This window comes from Fusarium redolens (genome assembly GCF_020744475.1).
Source record: "Fusarium redolens strain MPI-CAGE-AT-0023 chromosome Unknown BKA55scaffold_1, whole genome shotgun sequence".
Taxonomy (NCBI): Eukaryota; Fungi; Ascomycota; class Sordariomycetes; order Hypocreales; family Nectriaceae; genus Fusarium; species Fusarium redolens.
This window is the reverse complement of record NW_025763664.1, coordinates 3,414,495-3,439,208: the sequence shown is the minus strand read 5'-3', so window position 1 is coordinate 3,439,208 and position 24,714 is coordinate 3,414,495. Positions and strand designations below refer to the sequence as shown.

Sequence of the window (24,714 nt, the reverse complement as noted above, 5' to 3'; positions counted from 1 at the left end):
TTAGACGAGAGTCGTTGTCGTGGTTATGGTCGTCATATGTGAGGCGATGGCCCTTTGTTGTCACCGTCGCGGGATTTGTGGAGGTCTCCCAATCGCAAATAAACAACAGCGGGTAGCGAGCGGTCTCGGTTCGACGCGCCGTCGCAGTTGATGGTCCCGTAGACAAGCAGTGAACAAGCTGAGCTCGCGCGACCGACAGTCGGCGCAAAGCACGGGAGCACGAGAGACGAAGGGAGTATTGGGCGCAAGCGAGAGACTGGAATGGAGAAAAGGTGAGTGGGAAGAGAAAGGAAAGTAGACCGGGACGATGTGGGTGTACTGGGCGGGAGTGTGCGCTATGTATGAATGGGCAAGCCAAATGGTCAACGGGAGGTGAGTGGAGAGCAGGGCCAGCTGGGAATGGACGGGCGGCTCGTTAAGCACAGTACGTCTCCTCTTCCTTGTCTCTCGACCCAACCGGGGTAGAGAAAAACTTGAAGCACACTGGTTAAGGCCGTGGATGTGGGCCAACAGCGAACAGCGGGTGGCGCGAACGCTGCAGTCCAAGTAAGTAGGTACAGTACCTGGCAGAAGAGCTGTGCAATGCTTGTTGGCAAAATACTGGCTCGCTAGATGCCGGTCGGTCCCAACGTTGCTTTGTTTCTCCAACACTCTGCTCCAACTGAGGTCAAAGCAGGGAAAAGGACTTGTTCCACGACAAGACACGATATTGATGTTATATTATATGATGCGCTGCGCTGTACTTTGCAGTCGTGTCTTGACCTCTACGGTTTCTGGAGATCCACTGGTGAGTCCCTTGACGGTGGTGAGGACGGCAGTAAGCCCCCAACAGGCGGCGTGCTAGCGCAAAGCCCTTGTCAAGTCAACCCCGGCAGCGTCCGTGACAAGGAAGAGCTCAAGCAGCGGTCAGTGGGCGATGAGGGCACGTTGTGCCAGCTTGAGCGATGACCCTGGAAGGCAGAGCGGCCGTGATAGGTCTGATGAAGATGTTGATGATTCTCGAGGTGATCGAGACCATGTGATGGAATGGAGACAAAAGGACAACCGACTGAGACCCTGCGTGCCTTGTTGCGTTGCAAGCGTACAGTACCGTACAGTATCTAGGAAGATCTCGGTTGACCCCAGTTAGTGTTTATTTGCTTGATGTGAGCTTTGCTTCCCCGTTATCGTTGCTGGCGTGTTGAGGAACCCAGGATTGGCAGTTTTTTTGTATTCAAGTACCATTCCCTGGTCTTTGTTCCTCTGGTTCTGGAGCGGTCAACTCTCGGCGGCCGGCCGTTGGTATTGACTTAGACTCGCTCGGGACCTCGCATAGAGATGCGGCGTATGGCCAGTCTCTTGGGTTGGGAGCGGCTGCAGATATGCAAATGTGAATAATGGCCGAGAGTCTGTCACACATGGAACAATCAAAAATATAATTTTGGGTATGAAAGAGTTCAAGTTTCTCAAATATGAGCGTTTGGTCGATGACATTCTGAAAACAACACAGAAAAGACGCGATCAAACTCATGTTTGTTTGTTATGATCTGAGAGCCTCAGATGAGACAACAGTGACCCAGGTTTTCCACGCTCCCCGTTGGCTAACCTTGAAGTCGGGTACCACTTATTGGTGACCTAACGCACCCAGCATGTGTTCGTCTGCAGAGAGTGAGTTGATGACAGAATTGCTTGGTTGAGAGCAAAGGGCGAGGGGAGATGCGTCGAGAGCTAGCAGATAGCAACATAATGTGACGATCCAACGAGAGGGCAGATTGCCTCTATTTAGACAGGACTCAACACCAGCACGTTTCGACCCCTGCCCAAGCACCAAGCCAGAGCTGCACGTCGGCGGCAAGAATGAAAGACAGCGCAGGGAAAGGACGCACAGCACAACTATCGCCCGCACTCGCATGCATTCGCTCTAAATAAACGACCTTTTGGGGTTGAATGTGGATGAGCGTGATGGGGTTGTTTGTTTGAATACCTTTAGGTTTAAAGGTGTGGATGTCAGTCTGAGGGTGAGGGGTTGATAAGCGAAACAGAGAAATGGGTCAATATGACGCTGCATGTAAACAACTCAAAACTCGGGAAATACCTTGGGGACCGACCTTTCTATCGATCTTGCCTTCCATTGTAGAGGAAGCATAGACTTCCTCACTTCCAACTAACCTAGTGCACTCAACTCACTCAAGGAAGCAACTAGAAATAGTACACTATAAAAACTTGGAACAAAGATGGCTGGGGATTAACGCGAAAACTGAACGCGTCGACGCGTCACTCTCAACAAGCCAATGAGAAAGCACCTTGATTTGTCTGTCACACGAACTATATCAATACTGTAACTTGAGCAGACCAACTGCGAATCGGACCATTCAATTGATCTCGATGCAGTGCTTTCACTGCTGCATTGAGGAGCTTCTTTACCATCCTTGCCTATAAAGCACAGTGACTATCTCATATTCCATTTGGACAAGCCTGCAGCGCACCTTTCGGTACTACTCCATTCTTATCATAGGAATTCTACCCAGAATCAAAGGATGTCTAGGGTGGCGGCTGGTGTCCTACCCCTCTCAGCTAGGTAGCTCCGCACAGGCCGGGATTGGCTATTAAGCGACTGTCAAATCACAGGTCAAGGTGTGATAGAGAACGGCCTAGAAGGGAAGTGGATAACACTGTGTTTTTCTACAATGTGCTGATCTCATCTGAGCTGATAGGTAGTTGCTACTAACAAAAACACGAGTGCACTGGTGCAGCACTGCAGTCCAAGTTTACGGCTGACACTGATGTCATATTTATTTAGAGATGGACATCCAATCAACAAGATCAATGTCCTAGTCGCGATGGAAAGAAAACATTCAAAAATAATGTATGAGGTGACGTACCCTATTGTATGGATTGAGCCGTTGTTTCGTCAAGGAAGTTAACTGATTGTAACCTCCCTCGCCAAAGGACTCAGTCTTGTTCTTCTTAAAACAAGCGATTCTCATATTCAGGCACTGGACTGCCGTTTAATTACAGCAACTGCTCGTTACAGTACTTGAACTATATGTATGCATAAATGAAAACGAGAGCAGTAACTGGGACGATGTGCTCAAAGGTGGACTTGAGGGTACCATCGTTCGCATGCCAGACAGATATGATCTGGGTTCTTAAATTGTGGCACACACCCTTTCAAATCGAGGAACAAGAAACTCCCAGTACACCTTGAAAAATGAGTACTAGTTGGGAATAAAGTCATGGGTTTTCAGAATAAAGTCATAGGCTTTCAGTTCTCTTACAACTCTTCTCTTGATAAGGGTGGTGGCGTGACATCTATTTACGCATACTCTACTCATATGTAAACCTCGGCTGCACTCAAGACCGCTAACAATCATTCATAGGAATATTCGCCAATATTGGGTCTACGTTGTAAAAAGCCCAGGTCATGTATCTAAACGCTCTTTGCATCCTTGAGGTACCTCGTAAGGCGATCTTCTCAGTAAACGTTCCTTCTACAACAGTCAACAGTGGAAAGATGGCGAGTCGACTCATCGGTTTAATGATTGGAATCTACGGTATAACTGGCACAGTTCTCAACTCGATTCGACGTACCAGCCTCCATACAAAATTTCGAGATTCTAAGGACTCCGTTGTTGAAAGTAAGAATATCGACAAAACCTCAAGCAGCCATCTAGAGTGCAAGGTTGGGTCTAATGGGTACAATATCCATTCGATGACTGAGTACGAGTTAAAAGTGAAGTTAGGAGGTTATAGTCGGGAAGCTTCGGCCTTTCAACATCGAGCAGGCTTATGGACTGATCTTCAGTATGGAATTGAGTCCACCATCAAGGTCAAGGGCAGCTTAGACATGAACACTGCGTAGTCAGTCCACTATTCGAAGGTACTATACATTCGAGATATTGTATCAGGGAGCGCATCAAATATCCAGTGCGATCACCACTGATACTTGTGCATTGACCAACTGTGGAATTAAATGTGTGTACATGGTAGCCAGTGCCCGCTATGCAACTTCTCTACGAGACCGGGATATAAGAACATATCTTGTACTTCAGTGACTCTAGGTAAGGCCATGGGTATAATAGTATTCCGACATAGTATTCAAACATAAACAAAGGGAGATAAGAGAAGAATCCCTGCCGATTTTGAAGGAGCAGATAATCGCACAGTCGAGTTGAAACGCGGCTTCTCACATGTCCTTCTGGCAAGCGCGGTCCTCGCCAATGCGGTGCATCGCTATGTAAGACACATGTTCTTATACATCCTCCCAAGTTTCTTCATGAGTCGCCACTTCAAACCCAGAAGCCTACGCGGAGAGGAAGCCTGGCTCCCAACGTGAAAGGCAAGTTGAGGAGCCAGATTCTGACATCGCCATCAAAAATACTGATTTAACTTCTACATGTAAAGTCAGCCGTTGTTTAGCTGAATGGACAGCTAACACAATGTATCAGTCAAAGGTTCACTAGGAGTAGGCACGGCGATGCGACTCAGGTACACACCAGGCGATGTATTGCCCTAGGAGCATACTTCTAAAAAGAAACGAGAAGAAAGAAAAAGTAGAGGAGGCACAAGCAGTAGAGCTCGTTGTTATGGCGATTGGGCCCTGACTGACGTTCGACGGTACAATTGCGCAACTGAGTTGACAGGATAAGCATCAAAAACTTGGTATTGTCCCTGCCCATTTGCAGGGCGCCCCCTCAGAGACGGCCAGTCACCTTCACATAGCAGCTCGTAAATGCTTGGGGATAATGAACTGTGACACTGATGATAAAATAAAAGAGAGCCGGGTGTGGGTCAAAGAAGTCATAAGAACGCCTAGATGTATAGACAAATATGAAGAACATGCCGAGATCAAGAGCCCATGTCCACAAAAAATATCGTAGCATCACAGGTAAATTCTTCACAACGTTGGTTGTTGGTTGTGCTGTAAGTATACATGAGATGGAGATATGCTTGTGAATACACTTATTGTTAGTCCTAGAACTGAGTAAATAATGCAAAAACAAGGCGCCGTTACTTTGGGCAGGCATATTGCATTTCCATATGATACATCCTTAGGTTCATCAATCACATTTTAATTAATCACTCTTCTGTCTGTCGTGGTAAAAGTATGGATAAGATGCTTTCAGATTGTGGGATGGGATTTGCTGGTAAATCTAAAATATTCTGTGAGAAAACCTGGTTCCTAGTGCTTAACTTATGACATTCAAGTGTTACAATTAAGAAATTCTCCAACAAATAAAAAAGGATAAAGAGAATAGTCTGGGAAACCAATTTGTTGTTACCTGAGTGGCCGGGCCAAGAGCAGAGCGCTCCGGATAATACGGCGCCGTCACGGGGCTTGGGACGGTAACCCCGCAATCATGACGCCCCACATCCCCCGCCAACGTCAAACTTGCACTGAACCAACTTTTGCCTTCTGTTGGAGTCATCTCAGCCTCACCGACACTAACACCAGCTGCAAGCGCATGCTGTATCCTTTGCGCCCAAAATTTTGCATAGATTATAGAAGCGTCTCTCGCTGTGCTTTTCGTCTCCATCGCATTAGTCCGCTGTCAAGGTCAATCATGACCACACATGCTCCCGATATTATTACCCTCGACAATCTGTCGCAGACTCTTACACCTTGGAACCCTCAAGGGGAAAGTCAACTATATGCCATAGTTGATATGGGGAGGTATAAACAGTTCTAAATAAGTCACATAATCCTCATATCTGACAAATATCTCAGCAATGGCATTTGATTCTCCATCACATCTCTAGCGCCTCCATTTACACGCCTCCTTCGTCCCATTTACTCAACTCGCGCTGCCATCTCACTATTTGATGCGCTCCAAAATACACCAAAAGGTCTAGTATTTCTTCCGGAAACCATTGCTGTTGTCTCCAAGACACTTGGGCGTTTTCATCAACTCGCTGTGCGTCATGGAGTGCCAGCAAGGCACATCACCATCCTCGCTACTGAGGCCATGCGTCGGGCTGACAATGCTTCTGACATGCTCGAGGCAATCGCTTCCGTGACCAATGGTCTGAAAGTGAGCATACTTGAGCCCGCTGTTGAGACCCTCTTTGGCGCTGTCATGGGCTCTCGCAGTGGTCTCGTTGGCGTTGAAGGTGGCGCTCTGTTCCTGGACCTCGGGGGCGGCAGTGTGCAGATGACGTGGGTGGACACCAGCAAGCCAAACTACGAGGTCGATGCTGCCAGAGCTGGAGTGAGTCTGCCCTTTGGAGCTGCGAGATTAATTCGCGTGCTGCAAGAGCAGCCAGCCGAGGTTCAGGTTTCTGAGATCTCAAAGCTTCAAACCGGTATGCAACAGGCATACGCCAACCTCTGCTCCAAGTTCCCTGCACTCAACGCTCTTAAGGCCTCTCATGACAAGGATTCTCGCGTGAATGTTTTCATGTGTGGAGGTGGCTTTCGTGGTTATGGCAGCATGCTTATGCACCAAGACCCTGTGAGCCCGTACCCTATTCCTTATACAAACGGCTATACGGCTCCAGGTACACTATTTTCCAAGGTTGAGCACATGCGTCGCATCAACGAGGAACACGATAGTCGCATTTTCGGACTGTCCAAGCGTCGTCGTAAGCAATTTCCTGCAATCGCTACTGTCATTGAGGCATTGCTCGCTGCGGTACCCAATATCGGAAACGTGACATTCTGCGGTGGTTCGAATCGTCAAGGTGCACTTATGATGAAGCTTCCGTTCGAAATCCGCGAGTGTAACCCCCTCAATATTCTTGCTGGGGTCACATCAGATGAGAAACCCGTATTCGATGCTGTGTTGAGCACATTGAGAAATGCTCTTCCTGAAGAAGTCGACTTCTCATCCATGCCGAATGTTTTGACTCCTGGGTTGGACTCTCTTTTTGTGCGGGATGTTTGGACTCGTCAGGGCCACGATTCGGATAACAACTCATCGTTTGTACTACATCATGCAATTACCCGAGATGCAGAGGTCCCTGGACTCTCACACACTGGAAGAGCCCTTCTGGCTCTTTCAACCTCAGCTCGATGGGGAGGCAATCTTGGGCCCTTAGACTCTCAGCTCCAGCAAAGTCTATCGGCACTTCTTGAGAGCCAGCATCCTGACGCACCATTTTGGGCTTCGTATATTGGTGCTGTAGCCGGGCTCATAGCCATGGTTGTACCAATTACCCCGACAACCGCAGATGAGGTAAAAAATGCTATCAGGTTAGTGTCATTCTTCTATGCCAAGTTCTGTTGTCTAACGATCACAGCATAAAAACACTTCTCAAGAAGGCAGAGGATAAGAAAGAGAGAATCGTATTAACGATCGGAGTCGCCTCCGCCAACATAGCAGGTGTCAGTCTAGAAGACCTAGCCGACAGAGTTGAGAGAACCACCAAAAAGACTGGGGGAAAGAAGCCAAGATACAAGATAACTGCCCAAGTAAGCCTATTGCCATGACGCATTTCTTCATCAACATAAACCAACCCAATACACACATGTTTTCCCTTTGATCCAAATCAACCATCACCATATGCAGCGAGCGTCGTTGTATTCGTTGTAATCATAAAAGAACCATCATATCATGCTTTTTTGTTCGTATTTCGTCTTTTCCATATGTTTTTCCTGTTTTGCCTTTTGGTTTGCAAATAAATTTCTGTAATGACTGGACATGATATGTGCAACTATTACGCACTATCACGCGAGCTTCCCTTACTCTTGGTACTACTTCGAGGGCGTCTCTTGTTTGAGATTTTCTTAAGCTCATGGTTAACTACCAAGGCGCTAAGTCGCTCGTCAACCTTGTACGACGAACGCTGAACTCTCTCATCTGGGGATAGGTTAGTGGCACGTCCCACAAAATAAGGTGAGGTGGTCTTACAGAATTCCTTTCTGGCGTCCATCATAGCCTGGGAGAACTGGCGAATTTTGCTGCTATGACGAGCATGAGAAGGATAGTCCTTGAGCCAGTCCATTGACATCTCCATTCTCTTGGGAGTCTTGAATTGGCAGTGATAGAATATGGCTATCAAGGGGAAGAATCCATTGTAAAGGTTCTCAAAAGCCCCAACTGCATATTATTAGCAATCATGTTTGACCTTCAAGTCGAATTGTCGTACCGATATTCTGGTCTCTCTTGGCACTTGGGTTTCGGGCGAAGTAGCCATCATGTGCAATGACCAAGTCTCTATACATGATCATGAGTTGCCACAAGCTGGCCCAAACTGCCATCTTCTCTTGAACTTTTAGAGACTCTTGTTGCGCCAAGCAGTCTTCGAGGAGCTTGAGGATATCATGCTCATGAGACACAAGTGCGTTCCATGCAATGCGTCTAAGCTCGGCTTGAACAGTAAAAGGGACCTGAGAGAGCTTGTTGGACGAGCTGCAGCAGGTGAAGCGCGGAGCTTTCCAGATCCTGAAGAAACAATTCATTGTGTGGACCTTGGAGACGAGGTTGTGCTACAGTAACAGTTAGTTATACTGGAGACTGCAAGGATCAACAAGAGTGGGTTGCGAGTGTTACCTTTGGAAGTCCCTGGCCATCCTCATAATATGAGAGCAAAAAGTTTTGCACCACATGCTCAAATCTAGAGCTGCGTTCTCTTCGGATCTGTGCCTCGACCCAGCGCTGGAGCTCACCATAAGTGGGAAATCTATCCCGCTCAAAAGCAGCGTTTCTTGGGTTCTCATCCGTTCCATTCTGAGAATGGTATGCTTGGACGGATGCTCGAAGAAAAGGTGACTCGGCATCGCGGGTGAAGAAGATGACAATATCTCTGGGTTTCGCAGTGGGAAAACGAGGCTCATGATCAACGACACGCCTCTCTTCCGCAGGGTCGGGAGACCAGACGTCTAAATATGATATGTCTCAGTGTACATGTCTCACTTTGAGATTGGGGACCAGGGGGGTTGTTCAACATACCGGCGATGTGACGAATCACAGGCGGAGCAACCGCAGGGGTCCTACGGGTACAGACCAGGTGTGAGTGGTCTGGGAAGGCCTTACGGCAATAGGGACAGACGCCACAGTCTTGACACTGGGTATTGGCTCAGTTCAGTGTTTGTTTCAGAGGGGCAATGACCTTGTATAGGCATTGTATTGGATTGGATTTCTTACGCGGGTCTTGGAGATACGGCACGGAAGACAGGCTCCACTCTTGCGGACGTCGGCTGTCTGGTCTGGATCAGAGAGCTGTCTTGACCTCTTCTCCACAGAACGCTGACGCTTGACACCAGAGGTTGAGTTTGAGGAGGGAGAGTACGAGTATGTCTTGGTGTGGCTTGAGCGGCGGGACGAGGACTCGTGTACCTGGATCTGATGTGGGTAGCCATACCCCCGGGGGGCGTGCTTGCTAGGTACGGCCTGGGGGTACGTCCACTTATCATCCTGGGCCTGAACCTCTTGGAGGCTGACTCGAGGGCGTCGACGGACATCGTCTACACCATCGAAGAAGACGGAGCCAGAGTGAGACGAAGGAGAGGTACTACCACCTCTAACGAGTTCTGGTGGGGTCTGACCCATGGACTCGGATGTGGTAATCCCTCCATCGTCTGGGCTCAGGCCAGGGGTCATCCTTAGGTATTCGGCCTCGCTCCTGTCAAGAGAAAGATGATCAAGAAAGGAAGGGATATCAGTGATGAGCGAGGGAAGGTCCCTGTAGCTTAGGCGAGGGGAGCTAGAAGCTCCTGGGTAGTCCTGAGACCTGGTCGAGTCACAGTAGAGATCCCAGTCAAAGACAGACCTGAAGAGCTCATCATAGTCCAGGCCCGGGGAGGTGGGAACACGCGGGTTTTCTTGACCTATCTGGGACAAGTCTCTGGACGCAAAGACAACAGCGGAAGCACCTCCTTTATCCATGTTGACGACCTGCCTGCCCTGCAATGTAATGTACTGTTTCCGGTGTAAGTCACGAGGAGCTATCTTGGTGGAACCTCGATGTCTGCGCTGGGCGAATTGAAGCACGCAGCAAATACTTGTCAGAAGACGATAAGGTGAAAAGTTCCAATGTGCCTGATGCTTGCGTGCAAGATTGAGCGATTCAGAGACACGTCCTGGCACCAGAGAGTTATAATTCGGCATTCCTCGACACTCGTGGTAGACTTGTTCACTTACACCATCCTCCTCCTTCAATTCTCGGTGTAAGACAGGGGTTGTATTGGCTAGATCTCACCAATTTCCACTGTAATTGACCAATAGATGATCCTTGTCTTACCGGTTTTCGACTTGAATTGAGTCCGGGAGAACGCTACGAGTTGCTAGTAGACCTAGATCACGGGAATAGTGTATATGACTATTATTGGGATGGAGGAGAGGCGAAACTTTATCGATGGTAAACTAAACGGCTAGAATTATCTAGTGTTGCTGGCGCAATTGCTTGTTGATGCTACCAAACCTTCGTGATGTGCTTTTGGTGTTGATATGTGGATGACCAGACAAGACCATGATATTTAGGCAAGGGCTGCCAATTACCTGCTGGGCTCAATTACGTTTGCGAAACCGTCAATTCGAGCGGCAATTGTCAGTAATGAAACTAGTTCCCTTTGTTATCCTCCGCACGGGCGGTCTCTTAGCCTTGATGTTGTGTCGTAGAGCTATGGAGTATATCTGTGATATATGGGTTGTCAATCCAAACCGAAACACTCAATTGGTCAAACCAAAACTAGATACATATCAGAACCCATCGCAGAAACAAGGGGAAACTTGCGATTGACTTCTTTTTGGGCTTTTCTTCCCAGTGTCAGCACTTAGTTTGGTGGTGTTGCTAGTTCATTGACATCCCAAAGTGGGATCGTGCGGTTGTATAGACAGGGATGTCAACTCTAAGAACTCAAGACTCCAAGAAAGACTCGCCGCGTCCGTCATCAAACTGTCATCGTTCACAAAGTATTGAAATCTGATCTGTTTAATTTGAATGACACCAAGCCGAGTGATTCTAGACACAGGAAATGTAAATATATTGCATAATACTGACAATTGCTTAGCCATTGCAACAACCCAATTTTTATAGCCGACAGGGGCTCAAATTTAAGTCGACTTAATTTTAATCACTGACTGAAAATTTAGATATCGTCTATCAAATTTAGGATTTAAATTTTTCGTCCCGTCTTAATTTAAGCACATGGCGCCCCGTCCCGGCAATGCGGGGCCGACAACGGCTCCGGCCGTGGTTAAATTTAACCTCAGCGCCACCGGAGCTCCGCGTCGGTAAAACTGGAAGCGAGACCCACGCTGGTTGCCTTATTGAGCAAGACAAGATGAGTTGCATGAGACATCAGTCATGTGCCCGGGTTTTCCCAAAGAAATGCACCACCACGACTTTCCTACTTGCTTGTTATTTCATTGAAGAGGTGACTCGGAATAAAATTGACTGCTTGTCTCTATGGTCAAAACTTTGATGAGACGACTTAGGATAATTTTAGTCTAAAGTTCTATAACATAAAATCATAAAGTGAGCCTAAAGTCATCATAAATTATGGATATAAAATGCCTTTTTCATATAACTTTCTGAAATGCCAATTCTAGGGTAGTTTTGCCTTTCAAGAAAACTCGTTAATTCGCTCCTCTATTGACTCATTGATGCATTTTGCTTCCTCTACCATCTGCTTACAGTATGGGAATGTTATGGTGGGTTTTCTAAGGCCAGAGACAGCGTACTCAGGCCTTATTATTTTAAGCTGATTATTTTCAGGGAATTCAAACGAGGAAATAACATCATAAGAAAGTACTTCTACCTCTCCTCCTGCGAATGGGCAGGGCCTCCACTCCACGGACTACTATTACCATTGGAGATTGGAACAAATTCCTCAATGTCTTTTCAGGGTGGAATTCTCTCCAGCGGGCTCCAAAGGACCCGCGATTGCTGAGAAAAAGATCGCAGACACGCATATCGAAGCTGGCACACTTGTATTCACCCTTCCACTATCCAAAAGCGGCACTAGACAACAGAAGCCCAAGCGATGCGCAGGGCAGCCAATTTACTTTGGACTTACCCTGAACTACGAGTCTGGGCCCATCCTCTGGCCTTGGAAAGGTTTCCTCTGCTCAGGAGTGCCCCTAGATGCCGTATGCCTCCTGGATGGCATGACAGAAGTCACCGTGAGAGCCGACGCTGTCTGGAACTATGATGACAACGAGAGACGCCGCATCACCAACTTCAACAAAGAATATGTCAAGGAGAACGCCTGCCGGGCCATCAAGAAATGGTCTCGTGAAGGTTCCCATCCCCAGCCGACCATCGACGCCGAAGACAGTGCGTTGCACATCGCGCAATTGAAGCTTGGAGCTTCGTGTGTTCGCCCTGAAGCGGAGCGTATGGCCAAAGTTGCCGACGAAGTTGAGAACAAACCCCCTGGGCGCAGTCCGGTCTTCCCGTGAAGCGGTCTAACTTTTGAGTCAACGAACAATCAAAATGGGACATATGGAAAGGAGGGTGAGACTACAACCAGTGTTTATCCCCCTCACTAGGGATTTAGCCTCATAATAAATCCATTATCAACAACTATTTTATGTGCATCAACGTGAAGCCCTTTTTCTGGAAAGCTTAGTATCAAGTGACGGTCAATGGTTTGAAAGTAAGGTAAGTGTTTCAGTAAAGCTAGTATATTTCATCCCATTTTGTTCCTAACACATTTCCTTTTTTTGTTTTAACGAATGGGCGTGGAAGTCGGGAAGACCTAGGCCTTCCCGAACCTCTCGCACTAACCTATACGACCCGTCGCTACAGAGGAAGGCTCGATCACCATAGATCTTGTTTGTTTCATGGTAGGTTCCAAGGTACAACATCAGCAACCCTTCGAAGAACACTGTAAGCCACCGTTGGATATCCTGGTTTGAAGCCTGGCCATTGAGCAGAGCAGGATTCTGCCACAATCCTGCAATACGGAAGTTGGGCGCAACACACTCCTTCCTGCAGAAGGTGTAATACATCGCCCTTGTCGCAGTTGCAGTTGCATTATGGATCTCTCGCTCATGCATATCTATACGACTGAACCCTCCTGCTTTTGCAATTGAGGAGCCGATATATATCTTGGTGGGCATGGATGGGGTGAGTGGTGTTGTCGATGTTTTCACCGGTCGTTTACCGCAGATAATTGACTCTTCGAGGGCGATGTTTTCAGTGCCAACCTTAACAGCGACGTTCAGATATACAATACGCTGGGCAAACCTTTTTGGGATCTGTGGCAGGTTAAGAAGGTCTCCAGGGGTTAGGGCAACTCTGCCAAGTACTTCTTGAGTCTTTGCTGGCGTATGGTGTATCGAGTCCCCTGCGAGCTGTCCAAGTTTGCTAGCATTGCCCTGAAACCAATTGTCGCTCTCGATCACTTCGACTTAGCTTCGACTAAGAGCTGAAGTCTCCAGCGAAATCAGAGTGCGCCCATTGTGATTATGGATTCGGCCAGAAATACCTAAAGGAGAGTCTTATTTTCAATATAACCGTAATTGCTCTGCTGTTATCGGACAGATTGATTCTTTAAGGTGCTTGATATGCTTCAAGTCGCATTGGTGTGCTCCTTGCCTCACCCTTGCCGTACAGCAAGTACAACCCCTCAGGGAGCAAGAAAACTTCTGACCTGAAGGAATGGTGCGAAAAATAGCCAAGGTAGTCCAAGATCTACTCATTCAATACTAGATTTACCTAAGTCTTTTGATCACTTAGGATAGAGACCCTAAGTTTTCTTGCCTCCCCTTGACCCGAACCACCTCCTTCCCATTCGGCAAGAACTGTCTTCTTCTGGACCTCTATAGGTGGATTTTGAGAATGAATGGCTAGCATGAATTCAAGCATTCACCATTTTGTGCATGAGTTGCTACTTTCCTCACTGATACATTGCATTATGGTCTTTCTGATGCGTGATCGTTTGCTGCTACTTTTGGTCTTCTCGAAGTCAGTGCAAGATATTACGCCGAGGTCAACTGAACTTAGTTCTTAGCTCGAGATATTGGTTTTTGAATAACTTCCATAGACGCAGATTCCGCAAATCCCCTTCCCTTCCTGAGGTGCATGGTGCTGTTTTGAAAACGGAACCTCAAAGCTCTTGATCTATATTTCTGCATTAAACTCCAAACTTGAACCCCCTTCATGTATTATTCTCTCTAAGAGGTCAGGAGTATGTATCATGAGAATCACTATAGATGTTCCTGGTTTCAATGGTCTTTTGCCCAATATCATAGTCAAACTCCAGTGATGCGATATAAGTAATAATGAGCCCTTATTGTGAGGGGAGAGTCTGATGGATATATACAGGCGGCGCATATAACTATATATCAGTCTGCAAGTAATAAATCATAATCAACATAAGAAGATGGTAACTCTTTTTACTAATATGGATCTTACTTATGAGCAAATTATCACGATCTGAGCTACATTTAAGGTGAGAGGACTGTGCATCTTCAATTCTTGCGAATTAATAATAGAGTCAGACTGTGTAAGGTTTATTTAATATAATGCTTTTCAAGACGGCTGCTTGCTGACTTGTACGTCATGGTAACCATTCGGGTTGCCTATTAAACGTAATATAATTCGTACGGTTTGATGTTAACGATATCTAAGCTCACACAACCACTGAACCAAAACACTTGAGCAACAGAAACAATCACGTTATGTTTAGTTGTTTCGGTTTCAATCCCGCTTCTCGATCGAGTATCATTCTGCGCAGCAGTTGATCGTGTGATGCTGACATGGACATCGACTCTCTTTCTAAGAAACAGTCAGCTCTTGTTCCATAGAGAAAATTAAAGCCACTAACGGAAATAGAAGCTCTCAGTGCGTAAGCTCATAAAGGCTTCAATGAGAGACTCGTCATCGTTGAGAAGCTTGCGTGTTGCAGCTACCCGGAAGTCGGCATAAAGCGGACTGGTTACGCGGAAAAGGGCCGCGTAGATAGATACGAGATAGTGATAGAAATGCGTCCCGACTTCTAACTTGCACTCTGGAAATCCGCTATAATCTTCAGGTACATGGCAAGGGAATTCTTGGAAGGCCATATATGTGTGGACCAGTTTCCGATACATCAGGATCAGACACCAGAGGCTGGCCCAGAGGGCTATTGAGTTATCAGGCCCGATACCTGCAGTACCAAAGACAATCTTCTCGAGCTCAAGAAGAACTTCTTTCTCTATTGGTTGGGAGGCCGCTTTTGAGATCTGGCCAAACTGGGTATGCAACGCACAAGAGGGCGGAGTCATATTCCCCTCCCTTTCCACGCAAAGAATGAGACCCAAACGTATTTTTGTTAGGCAATTGAGCCTGTGTACTTTGCGGACAAAGCCGTGCTATGTCGTGTAAGTGGGCTGAGCAAGGCGTCAATATATGATTTTGCTTACCATAGGCAGGGATGCTTCCGATTGACTGTACCTCAATATGAATGAATCCATGGTTTGCTGGAAGCCTATACAGCGGGTATCCTGATGAACGATCATTCTTTCGACCCAGTCAATCAGTTGGCTTGGTGGAAGAAGCTGCGGTAAGGCATAGCGGGCGCTTTCTTGGCGATATGATTCGACTTGCTCGCCGACTTGGTCTGTCACGACCCAGCAACAGAACCATGGTGGTGTTGTGTTTCCATAATAATCCTGCACTTCAACTTCTAGAGCTGGATTGTCAAGATAGTCCATGGACAAGGAGACTTTTCGATGTGGTCCAAGATGAGTTGTGCCTGCGATAAGCTCCTGGTTTAGCAACCTCGCAGTATAATCGATATAGTGAAGATCTGAAACTATTAGCCGACTTAAACAAATGCCGGTCAGATGCAGTCTTACCTCCTGAGCTGAATCTCATTTTCGTCAACTTCTCGCGGATACATAACTGAGTTCCAAGAATACCAGCCGCTTTTTCACATGCTTGACATGGAGCCCCTACGCCACACTAAATGGTCAGCTTCTGTATGTACGTGCTTGGGTATAAGTCAATGAGACATACAGATATTCTTCGAACTTTGCATCTGAAACAAGCACCGGTTTTCCGGACTTGAGCAACTTCAAGCCTCCTTTTCTCATCAAAGTCCTTCCTCTTCTTCTTGATACCATCGGGTTTGGTGGGGTTAGAGGGGAAACATATAACAGAATATTCAGGGACTGAGACAATTGAACGCGTTCCTCTGCGCCTTGGCTGATCAAATGATCGATTTCTCTCATGGCCACGTTGTGTATCATCTTGTCTCTTCTTGTCGGAACATTCCTGCTCGCTAGTGGCAGCAGGGATAGGGATCTCGTTTAAAGGTGTAAAAGGTTGGGCTGGTTTTGAGGGTGTTGAAGTTCCCTCACAGAGGCGCTCAACGTCGAGGAACTCTTCAAGATCAATAACTTTAGGAGAGGATGGCTCAAGGCGTTCTTCTTGGAGCATCATTGTTTCCATTTTCAAGAACTTATAAGTTGATAGTAGATCAAGATCATCTAGACATCCTATTCTTTGGACTTGTGATATCCTTTCATCAGTCATTAGGATAACGGGAAAGGCGGGGCAACGGCCTCTACTGTCCTATCAGACCATAGCTAAACAGCGGATCCTCGGTGAGAGCTTGGATGAGCCATAATAGGAAAGTTTACGTCACGTGAAGCTACTGCATACACTGAGAGACGAATAGCAATGCTTGGAAACCTTCCCTTTTTGACAGATGCCTCGAGTCAAGTACAAACATAGACTTTGACTGAAACAAGCTTGACTGCGGATGGCTGAAGACAAGCATCGCATTGGAATGTATGTTGGGGTCCAGACCGCCCTCTTTAGTATCTTACGTATAAGCACTTGTTGGGTTTCCCAAATTAAGCCGACATTCACAATGATGATACCACGAAGCATTGATCAAACCCACTTCAGTAATAAGATTCGGGCATAGGTAATATGCATATTTCCTGCAACTCTATTACTCTATCTCTGTCTACACCTGAAGTGTTACAATGAATGCAGTGGGCCTAGATCACAAGTACGAGAGTTCATCCGACAGTCCGTCTCAGACAAAGTGCACAAAATTTTGGTCAGCGGAATAACAACACAGCACAGGCGCCGAGCTGAGTCTCGTCCAGTAGGGATAAAGATCCACATGGCCGTTTTTGGCGTATTTCTTGGGGCGAACAGACACCAGACCAGGTTACAAGGGTGGGACGATTTTCCGGAATGTTCTATAAAAAGGTACCAGACACGGAGCAGCACAGCCATGCAGACGCAGCAGACGAGCATGCACCCGAGAACTGGATCCGACGACGGAGCCAAGACTTTAAGGAGCCATTAGAATCTCGACAACTTCTCACGATCCTTCGTCTCTTCCTGGGCAAAATGGATTCTCTCTCCCTTTTCTGTCTGATGTGCAGAGCCAATCTCGGCTACCGCTAAGCCCCTCAAAAACGACCGATGGAGCACCAAAGCCAGGGGTCTAAAGTATGACGCAGCTGGCCTGGAGATCTGATGTACCTTTGTGGTGTAGTGTGCGGCAATTGGGGGTTTATTTTTCACTGTCCAAATCATCTCCATAATCAACTCCCAACCTGATGGTCTGGATTGTGAAGCACAACATGAGGCGTACCGCCATGCGCCATTCTGACAGGCATTTCTGTACACACACACACATGAATTTATTACTGCGGCGTCAATTATTGAGCTCGGTCTCCGGGGTGGCACGTACTTGATGACAGGTAAGTTGTAACCTGTCGACGAAATCCCTGAGGTTTGTTTGGGTCGAGGAGCATGAGTTAGAGGCGATGATCATGGACCGTAAGCCCCCTGTTTTACGGACACTTTCCCCTAAGGCGCAATTGGTGACTCGTGTAACTGCTGGCCCGCTGGACATCACACATGAGTCGGCCGAGAGGAATCTGGAGAACACAGAGTACGAGTCGGGTACCGAAGTCTAAAATCTTCCAAGACTTTACTGATGGAGATCTGTCTTGAGTATACGATATTTACCCATCATGTGCTGTCAAGTCGGTCTGAAATACGAGAAGCGAAACATCGTAACCGGGTAGATTTCCCCAGTTTATTGATTTCCTACTGCAACCTCTGCGCCAGACGATCCATTCTGTTGAGAGCGGCCAACCACGGCTGGGCGTTGTATTTTTGTGAGTTGGTTTTTGCAGATCTTATGAGGGCGAGAACCAGCCACAGACAAATGGGAATAAGATAATTCCGATGTGAGGGAATAGGGGGCCAATGCAGGAGTCTGAAGTAGGGCGAGACTTATTGGAGTTTCTCAATTTCTGACTGCGATGACGAGTTTTGTTTTGACCTCCAATGGGAATGACGACAGGTGAAGCTTATGATGGTGGTGAATAAGAAGCGAGGACTTTTGATGATTCGAGGTGCCGATGCCGATAAATGTAACCGGTTTGGGTGTCGTCGACGGCAGAAGGCAGCCACAAGATCAATACCAAGACCAACCACCAGGAACATGACTGTTTCGGGATGTGGCTGATTCCCGGGAGTCCCAAAAACTTTGCTTCCTGCAGATCACAGTTTGTAGTCGAAGACAAAACAACAGCAAGAAGATTAGACCGGATATGGGGAAATTGAGCGATCGAATTGTACGTAACTGATAATCTTAGACTAGAAACCCACAACCTCAATCTGTTATCTGGTATTAAATGTGAGGCAACCGTTCGGGGGAACGCCCAGAAGGAAACGCTGAAACTTCGAAACGGCCAAGCACTGTGAGTGACAGGGAGACCGTGGGGTTGACGGTTGGCTCTCGCTGATCCATCCTGCTTCTCCGATCCCTGGCATAATAATAGTGCTGGTACTGGCCAAGTAATGAAGCATCAAGGAGATGTAATTCCAATCTCTAAGCCAATCCAACCGTACTGTTGCATTACTCTCAACACCAATTCAGCCTGGTTGAGGATCATCATAAACAATCTGAGCATCAGATGTCTAAAGTCACTCTCAGGTACTTGCAGGTACCACACGCAGGGTCCATTCGTATCGTGTCAGTGTGTTTACTCTGCGTAGGCCCTTGAGGCTCAATCCCACTCTGCCTACCACAGCTGCATCTTTGAACTCGCCATAGCGGCAGCTAATTGCACCAGATGAGCACCACTAGTTAATAATTATGTTGCACACTGATTTTTCTCGGCCTTTTCTCAACGCCCCGGACTTCCTTGTCGTCGGCGACCCCATGCACTTTGACACTCACAAGAGAGAAAAGCACCTCACCTCATCCCTGAGGAGAAATGTGCGCACCGTTGGCCAAAGCCACCCTGGACTGAGCATTGGGCAATGAAGATTCGCAATGCTTGCTCTAGAAGGCTTCCTCTCAGTATTCACAGCCATGCCTCAGCTGTTGATGGTGAGGGGGGCCCTCAGGTGCGTTTTATGCTGGTGCAATAGAAGGGATCTAGGGACTCAGAGATTTACAGAGGTTTGTAGATCAAACATTGAAATACGAGGAACCCTAGGCGCATGTTTCGAAGTGGCAGGGTCTCGAGGGTCGTTCAATGTGGTATTTATTCATTCAACTCCCAGACAATAAGTGGCATCATCGCAATATAGACAGCTAGCTTACCAGGGAAGCTATGTTGAAGCTGCAAAATGCAGGATCAATTACTTCATAACCGAGCGTCTTTCAAACAGACTAATAATATGAATTGATCAATCGCTTCCCTGCCGACATTAGATAATGTCTTTCTCTCTCTCCCTTTCAAGTCTCAGTCTTGGCTTTTGTGGTGAATCAAATGTCTTCTCCACTTGTCATCAGTCAGGAGATGGATGAGGCGCCCAGACCAGAAATGACCCGCTGCTATGAAAAGGATTCAAGGATTCGAATTGGATGCCTCGTTTCCATTGTCACGGATCCGTAATGGTATTGGTAGCGGCGTAGCTAAACTACAGCACCTGCGACACGACACGGCACAACACGAGTAACAAGGCGATAAACATGAGCAGAGCACAAGCACGAGCCTGTCTGGGCCTGGAGAAAAGAGAGACATGGCATCCCATCGTGAGAGGGTGAATACAGATGCATGCATGTGGATAGCGCACTGTTCTAGACACGGTATATCCGGCTTCCACAGTTGACAAGTCAACTGAATCAGCGGAGGTTTTGGTGATTCAAATGTCTTTGACTGACAGCTCCCGTTCAGCCCGTAGTCGTCCGTCTTTCTGGGCTTTTTTTCCCTCAGTTTAGGAGAAGCCAACCCCTCTAAAGCACTCGCACTCACACTCAAGCAGGCAACGTCATTGCGTATCCACCAAGTCCCGAGCCCCCGAACCCGGACCAGACCCCGTTGATCCAGAGACACACCCAAAAGTAGCAGCAAAACCACCCAAGTACCAGGCGAGTACCTGAAGTACCTGCTAATTAACCAGCCAGCGTCAAGCTTTCCCAGGCCTTTTATGGGCCTTGAGTCTCCATCTTTTGGGGGGCTTGTCCCCGGCGCAGGGAAGACCCGTCCTAGATCTGACACGCAGCCACAGACTAAAATACTGTGTGCCCTGCGTATTCCCTACCTTAGTTTCTAGTGGAAAAGGGCTTTTGCCTGACTTTTTTTTCTTAGTTGACGCTTGTTGCCGTCTCTTCCACTCCAGTCTGAAAGTCAAGTTCTCCGTTAAGCTCTCAGTTTCAGTTTCTTTTCTTTCTTCTTTCTTTTGTTGCTGGCAGTTCCCTGACATAAAGAATTGTCCATCCGCCGGTCCCCTCTTACACACCTTTTACCGGTTTCTTACTTACCAGCTTACTTGCTGCCTTGCCTGAACAAGCTTGCATAGCTTAGCTCGCCTTGCTTGCCCTACCTTGCATTGCCTTGTTCTCTTTGAACTGTCACTCGTTTTGCCACACGCACCCTCTGCTGCCATTCTTAGCATACTCTACCTTTCCTGTTCCTCTGCTTTGCTGCATGTAACGCTGGCGTCTGGACGATCTGGTCACCTCTTGCATTTACTTGCTAGGACGAACGAATTACATTGCCCGTCATGACGTCGAGCAGGTCCTTCCGGGCTTCTATAATGCCCTCTATGCTGCGGTCAAACACAGATCCTGATTCTTCATCTTCTACTCGCAAGAGTGTAAAAAAGTCAAACACTTCCGATCTGGCTCACCTGCGTGGTTCAAACATTGGGTCTTCAAAGTCCACCACAAACTTGCCTCACATGGGCTCCAACTCGCAGCAAGACCAAGACGCTGTACAACACAACCGTCCTCGTTCCGCCGAGCAAAAGACTATTCGTAAACGCAACGACTCAACTCAAAAAGTGTCCTTGCCCAAATCCCAGTCGACGACAAACCTCTCTCCTACCAAAGGTTCAACTCGCTGGAGAAATCGACTTTCATCTTTTCTACCATCGCTCGTTCTGCCATCTGAGCCTACACCACATTCAACTACACCAAAACCTGTACCAACACCTCCAGTACCCGCGGCGCCCTCCGCTCCCGCTTCCGCTGCCACAGCCGCTGTTTCTCCTGCACCCACCAAATCTTCTTCTCCCACGGATACTTCGACCACCGCTAACACCGCTGCAACCCCTCCTACAACTGTTGACGATAGTGCCTCGTCTATTTCTCCCAGCATCATCGACTCCACCGTTCGGATGACGAGCGATTACCACGACGCCCTCACCCACCAGGCTCATGGCCAATACCAGCCTGGTCATGCTGGTTCCCCGCCTAGTCCGGACTCGATTCCAACCCGCGGCAGCGACAGCCTCGATGGCCCATTAAACCCTCACCCTCAGATCATGGCGCCGATTCCTCCATCCCCAGAGGTCCAACGAGCCACCATGAGCCCCCAGGAACCTAACATGCCTCCTCCTCCGATTCCTACTTCTCCTTCAGATAATGTCAGCAGTGGTAGTGGGAAGTTGCGAAAGGAAAACCCCGCTGCTCGATCACGAAGTGGCTCCCTCCAGCATACATCTAGCAACTCCAATGGCGACTCCATCCAGGCTCTCAAGACTCGACAAACTTCCCCAGTTCCTGATCGTGGTCGCCGCGCATCTTCAGTCCAGTCTCCCAACAGCCGCAACAGCAACACCAAGAGCCGCGTAGTTTCCACACCCCTCGCCATCAGACCAGGTTCATCAAAGGGCGATGCGAGCCAGAGCCCAACGCGGGGTCGTCTCCGAAGAAGTTGGTTGCCTGGTGGAAGATCGCGGTCAAACTCGATGGATGTCTCCAACGCAAATACCTCAACGGCGTGGGTTCTGTCCGACGATACACAAGCTGAGTACAATGCTTCGTTTCTCAAGAACGGAGAAAAGGTAAGTGACGTTGCTCTACCGTTGAAACTCAGTTTCAGAGTTAATCTTTGCGCTCGATTAGGTTCCGGAACTTTGGAACGAAAGCGGAGCTGTGCTTGTCTACCTTTACCCCAAGGGCAGTGGCTTCGGGCCGTCATTCAAGGTTCAAGAATTCACAATCAGTTCGTCCTGGGTTTTCAATGAACTTATTCAGCGAGAGCGAGAGATGCCTATGGGTCGAGACCGAACTAGGAGTTTCAGCGGCCGTGACAGCCTGACGGCCGAAGATGCGAACCGATTCATCTCTCCACCAAACTCCCCTCCTGCTCCGGATGACGGATATGATGATTGCCTCCACTTGTATCTTCCCACTGGAACTCCCGGCCAAGAAACACCACCCGACATGGATCGCTTAATTGCTATCCGCAACCTGTTTGCTTTCTTGACCGGACAGCCTCTCGTTGCGACTAAGGCTCGCCCTACCAACTTCCACGCTTTTGTGGAGATCTCCAAACTTTTAGAAGAGTACGGCTTCACGAGTTATGATGGTACCACCTTTGGAGACGCTGTTGATCTCAGTTTCGAGTTTTACATGGACCAGCACGCTCTTGCGGACTGCCGGAACAGCCGGGAGAAGACGCTCGAGGCATTGATTCTGGGTGAGCGCATGCGATCGGCCGATCTCTACAATGAGGCATTTGCCCATGCTGCGGGCAAGCTTCCAGCTATTCAAGATCTGAAGCTTCCTCTATGGAACCAGGTTTCGGAAAAGACACGCACGAACCTGGAACGTGCCAGTACCGATCTGAGTAACCGCCAGCATAACGCCAATATGCACTTGGAGCAATTCGAATTCCCTGCACTTTTCTCAGGTATTGCAAACTCAACTTCCATGTCAGAGCTTAGAAGCGTCCGCTTCAAGGTGTGGAAGCAATCATTCACCAAGATGCGAAATTTCGCTCTGAGCTACTACAAGACAGCATTCGGCAACTGGCCACCCAAAGCCAGCAGCAAAAAGAACCCATTCTCTGAGAGCGGTCTCAACAGACTTGTCCTCAAGGTTTTGTACTCTGACATGTGTGCTCTTTATGACTTGCTCGTCGACCGCACCAACCGAACTTCGAGAATCATGGATGCTGTTCCTGAACTTTCTAACGATCCCGACAAGATGATCATGTCTGCACTGCGAAACATCATGTCCGAGTTCGATCGCTCGAAACCGCCTGTTCTTCCTCCCATTCCTTACGATTGCCCGCAATTACCTACTGCGACATCCATCCTGGAAACCTACGATACGCTGTCGCCTAAGAAGCAGGCAAAATTCGACAAGAACATCAAGGAACATGAACTCATGCTCATGTTAAATAAGGCTTACAATTATGACACCAATGCCACCAAGGTTCCCTTCTTGGACAAGTTTAAGGAGTTTGAGCTTCGTGAGGCTCGAGGCAAGACGCCTCAAGATTTTGCTGACCAGCGCATTGGTTACTGGTTGTTCCTTTACGTTGTGATTCAGTCACTTCCTGTCTTGGTTGTGGATGCTCCAGGCATGCAGTTCACTGAGGGTGTTGAATACTTTCTCTGTGAGCCTCCTCTGGGTAACCCTCCCTGGGTTCCGGATCAGCAAGTCAAGAAGATGTGGTATGAGGTGGCCGGTACAGGTGGCTTGGTCGAGCTCTCTCAAGATGCCGTTCTTTTCAGCGTGGAAGCCACTTACCATCGAAGTCACTGTTGGCTTGCCGCTACTCAGTGGGAGAGCGGCGGTTCAGGACTTCAAGCCCAGGCACCAACTGAACCTTCGCTGTCACCTTTGCAGCCCCCACGGTCCATGTTCCTGGATGATGACTTTATGCCCACACCACCACCATCTTTTGGCAACGGTTACAACACTCCTCCATCTCCTATTGGCAGCCCTTCGGGCTCTCTTCGCCCTCGAACTCACTCCCCTGGTGGAAACCGAGCCAATCAAGCTTGGCGATCCAGTATCGCCTTGGGACTGGAGCCTGTACCTCTCCAGCCCCCAAGCCCATTCGGAGAGCGTAGCAGTTCTCTGGGAGGACGTCCCCCCAGTCTCATGATGGGTTCGCGAAACTCATCTGTGGGTAACCTGGCCGCCTTTGGCCACCCGGGCTTTGCTCAAACAGAGTCACCTCCTCCTGAGCAGACCGGCGCAACCTTCGACGATATCTTGCGCAGCGATGCCATGAAGAAAGAAAAGAAGAAGAGTCGCTTTTTCTAATTCCAGTTGGTTTTCTTGATCAGAACTTCCCCGGCGTCATTCGAAGAGCTCTGGAGCTCCGTCTTGGTACAGTTAACTGCCGGATTCTCACTCTGTATGCGTGCACGACTTTTCGCCAGCTTTAGCGTGTTTTTATCCAATCACGGCAACCTTAATAGAGTGACGACCTCCTCAGCCGAAGGTTCATTGCGAAGTACATTTTGACTACTTTGCGGGCTGTTACTTCTCCTTTCACTTTCCTTTCCTTTTCTCTCTCATCTACTTCATCTTATACGCAACATCACATACTTTTGGAAAGGAGGTCCTGGGCGGCACAAGAACCTAGCCCTTTTACTATTTAACGACGTTTAGCATGAGAAGAACAAAAT

At 48.1% G+C, this 24,714-nt stretch overlaps 9 protein-coding genes across 9 annotated transcripts; 4 read left to right on the top strand and 5 right to left on the bottom strand.

Moving 5' to 3' along the window:
- Nucleotides 1-210: 210 nt before the first annotated feature.
- Nucleotides 211-948, top strand: BKA55DRAFT_496321 (uncharacterized protein; the record flags this gene model as incomplete). Its single annotated transcript, XM_046186360.1, has 4 exons — nucleotides 211-272; nucleotides 355-372; nucleotides 480-546; nucleotides 613-948. Coding segments are annotated over 4 exons (483 nt in total), but the record flags the coding sequence as incomplete, so codon positions are not given.
- Nucleotides 949-2,281: 1,333 nt separating this feature from the next.
- Nucleotides 2,282-3,249, bottom strand: BKA55DRAFT_550541 (uncharacterized protein). Its single transcript, XM_046191277.1, has 2 exons — nucleotides 2,929-3,249; nucleotides 2,282-2,867 (listed from the first exon to the last, which is right to left on the bottom strand). The coding sequence occupies exons 1-2, from the start codon at nucleotides 2,964-2,966 to the stop codon at nucleotides 2,678-2,680; spliced, it is 228 nt and encodes a 75-aa protein (XP_046056843.1). The 5' UTR covers nucleotides 2,967-3,249; the 3' UTR covers nucleotides 2,282-2,677.
- An 886-nt stretch (nucleotides 3,250-4,135) lies between these two features.
- BKA55DRAFT_550538 (uncharacterized protein) lies at nucleotides 4,136-5,077 on the bottom strand. Its single transcript, XM_046191276.1, has 3 exons — nucleotides 4,997-5,077; nucleotides 4,384-4,931; nucleotides 4,136-4,318 (listed from the first exon to the last, which is right to left on the bottom strand). The coding sequence occupies exon 2, from the start codon at nucleotides 4,860-4,862 to the stop codon at nucleotides 4,674-4,676; it is 189 nt and encodes a 62-aa protein (XP_046056842.1). The 5' UTR covers nucleotides 4,863-4,931; nucleotides 4,997-5,077; the 3' UTR covers nucleotides 4,136-4,318; nucleotides 4,384-4,673.
- A 466-nt stretch (nucleotides 5,078-5,543) lies between these two features.
- BKA55DRAFT_588605 (Ppx/GppA phosphatase family-domain-containing protein) lies at nucleotides 5,544-7,408 on the top strand (the record flags this gene model as incomplete). The annotated part of the gene is made up of 3 exons (XM_046194821.1): nucleotides 5,544-5,622; nucleotides 5,740-7,171; nucleotides 7,219-7,408. 3 exons carry the CDS (start codon nucleotides 5,544-5,546, stop codon nucleotides 7,406-7,408), a joined length of 1,701 nt encoding a protein of 566 aa, XP_046056841.1.
- Nucleotides 7,409-7,548: 140 nt separating this feature from the next.
- BKA55DRAFT_700413 (uncharacterized protein) lies at nucleotides 7,549-10,391 on the bottom strand (the record flags this gene model as incomplete). The annotated part of the gene is made up of 8 exons (XM_046200583.1): nucleotides 7,549-8,018; nucleotides 8,068-8,407; nucleotides 8,472-8,800; nucleotides 8,871-8,985; nucleotides 9,066-9,651; nucleotides 9,691-9,819; nucleotides 10,064-10,156; nucleotides 10,342-10,391. 8 exons carry the CDS (start codon nucleotides 10,389-10,391, stop codon nucleotides 7,636-7,638), a joined length of 2,025 nt encoding a protein of 674 aa, XP_046056840.1. The 3' UTR covers nucleotides 7,549-7,635.
- Nucleotides 10,392-11,755: 1,364 nt separating this feature from the next.
- Nucleotides 11,756-12,323, top strand: BKA55DRAFT_683145 (uncharacterized protein; the record flags this gene model as incomplete). The annotated part of the gene is made up of 2 exons (XM_046198461.1): nucleotides 11,756-11,768; nucleotides 11,827-12,323. 2 exons carry the CDS (start codon nucleotides 11,756-11,758, stop codon nucleotides 12,321-12,323), a joined length of 510 nt encoding a protein of 169 aa, XP_046056839.1.
- A 246-nt stretch (nucleotides 12,324-12,569) lies between these two features.
- Nucleotides 12,570-13,782, bottom strand: BKA55DRAFT_532689 (uncharacterized protein; the record flags this gene model as incomplete). The annotated part of the gene is made up of 3 exons (XM_046189370.1): nucleotides 12,570-13,213; nucleotides 13,641-13,715; nucleotides 13,770-13,782. The coding sequence occupies 3 exons, from the start codon at nucleotides 13,780-13,782 to the stop codon at nucleotides 12,570-12,572; spliced, it is 732 nt and encodes a 243-aa protein (XP_046056838.1).
- A 908-nt stretch (nucleotides 13,783-14,690) lies between these two features.
- On the bottom strand, nucleotides 14,691-16,290 carry BKA55DRAFT_588603 (uncharacterized protein; the record flags this gene model as incomplete). The annotated part of the gene is made up of 4 exons (XM_046194820.1): nucleotides 14,691-15,221; nucleotides 15,273-15,658; nucleotides 15,708-15,813; nucleotides 15,868-16,290. 4 exons carry the CDS (start codon nucleotides 16,288-16,290, stop codon nucleotides 14,691-14,693), a joined length of 1,446 nt encoding a protein of 481 aa, XP_046056837.1.
- Nucleotides 16,291-20,844: 4,554 nt separating this feature from the next.
- BKA55DRAFT_588602 (uncharacterized protein) lies at nucleotides 20,845-24,346 on the top strand (the record flags this gene model as incomplete). The annotated part of the gene is made up of 2 exons (XM_046194819.1): nucleotides 20,845-22,128; nucleotides 22,190-24,346. The coding sequence occupies 2 exons, from the start codon at nucleotides 20,845-20,847 to the stop codon at nucleotides 24,344-24,346; spliced, it is 3,441 nt and encodes a 1,146-aa protein (XP_046056836.1).
- Between the last annotated feature and the right edge of the window lie 368 nt (nucleotides 24,347-24,714).

Coding starts and splice junctions, on each gene's coding strand:
- BKA55DRAFT_550541 (XM_046191277.1), bottom strand. CDS start 2,966: ATGAGAATCGCTTGTTTTAAGAAGAACAAGACTGAGTC. Junction 2,868..2,928: donor AAGAAGAACAAGACTGAGTC/CTTTGGCGAGGG, acceptor CTCAATCCATAC/AATAGGGTACGTCACCTCAT.
- BKA55DRAFT_550538 (XM_046191276.1), bottom strand. CDS start 4,862: ATGCTACGATATTTTTTGTGGACATGGGCTCTTGATCTCGGCATGTTC.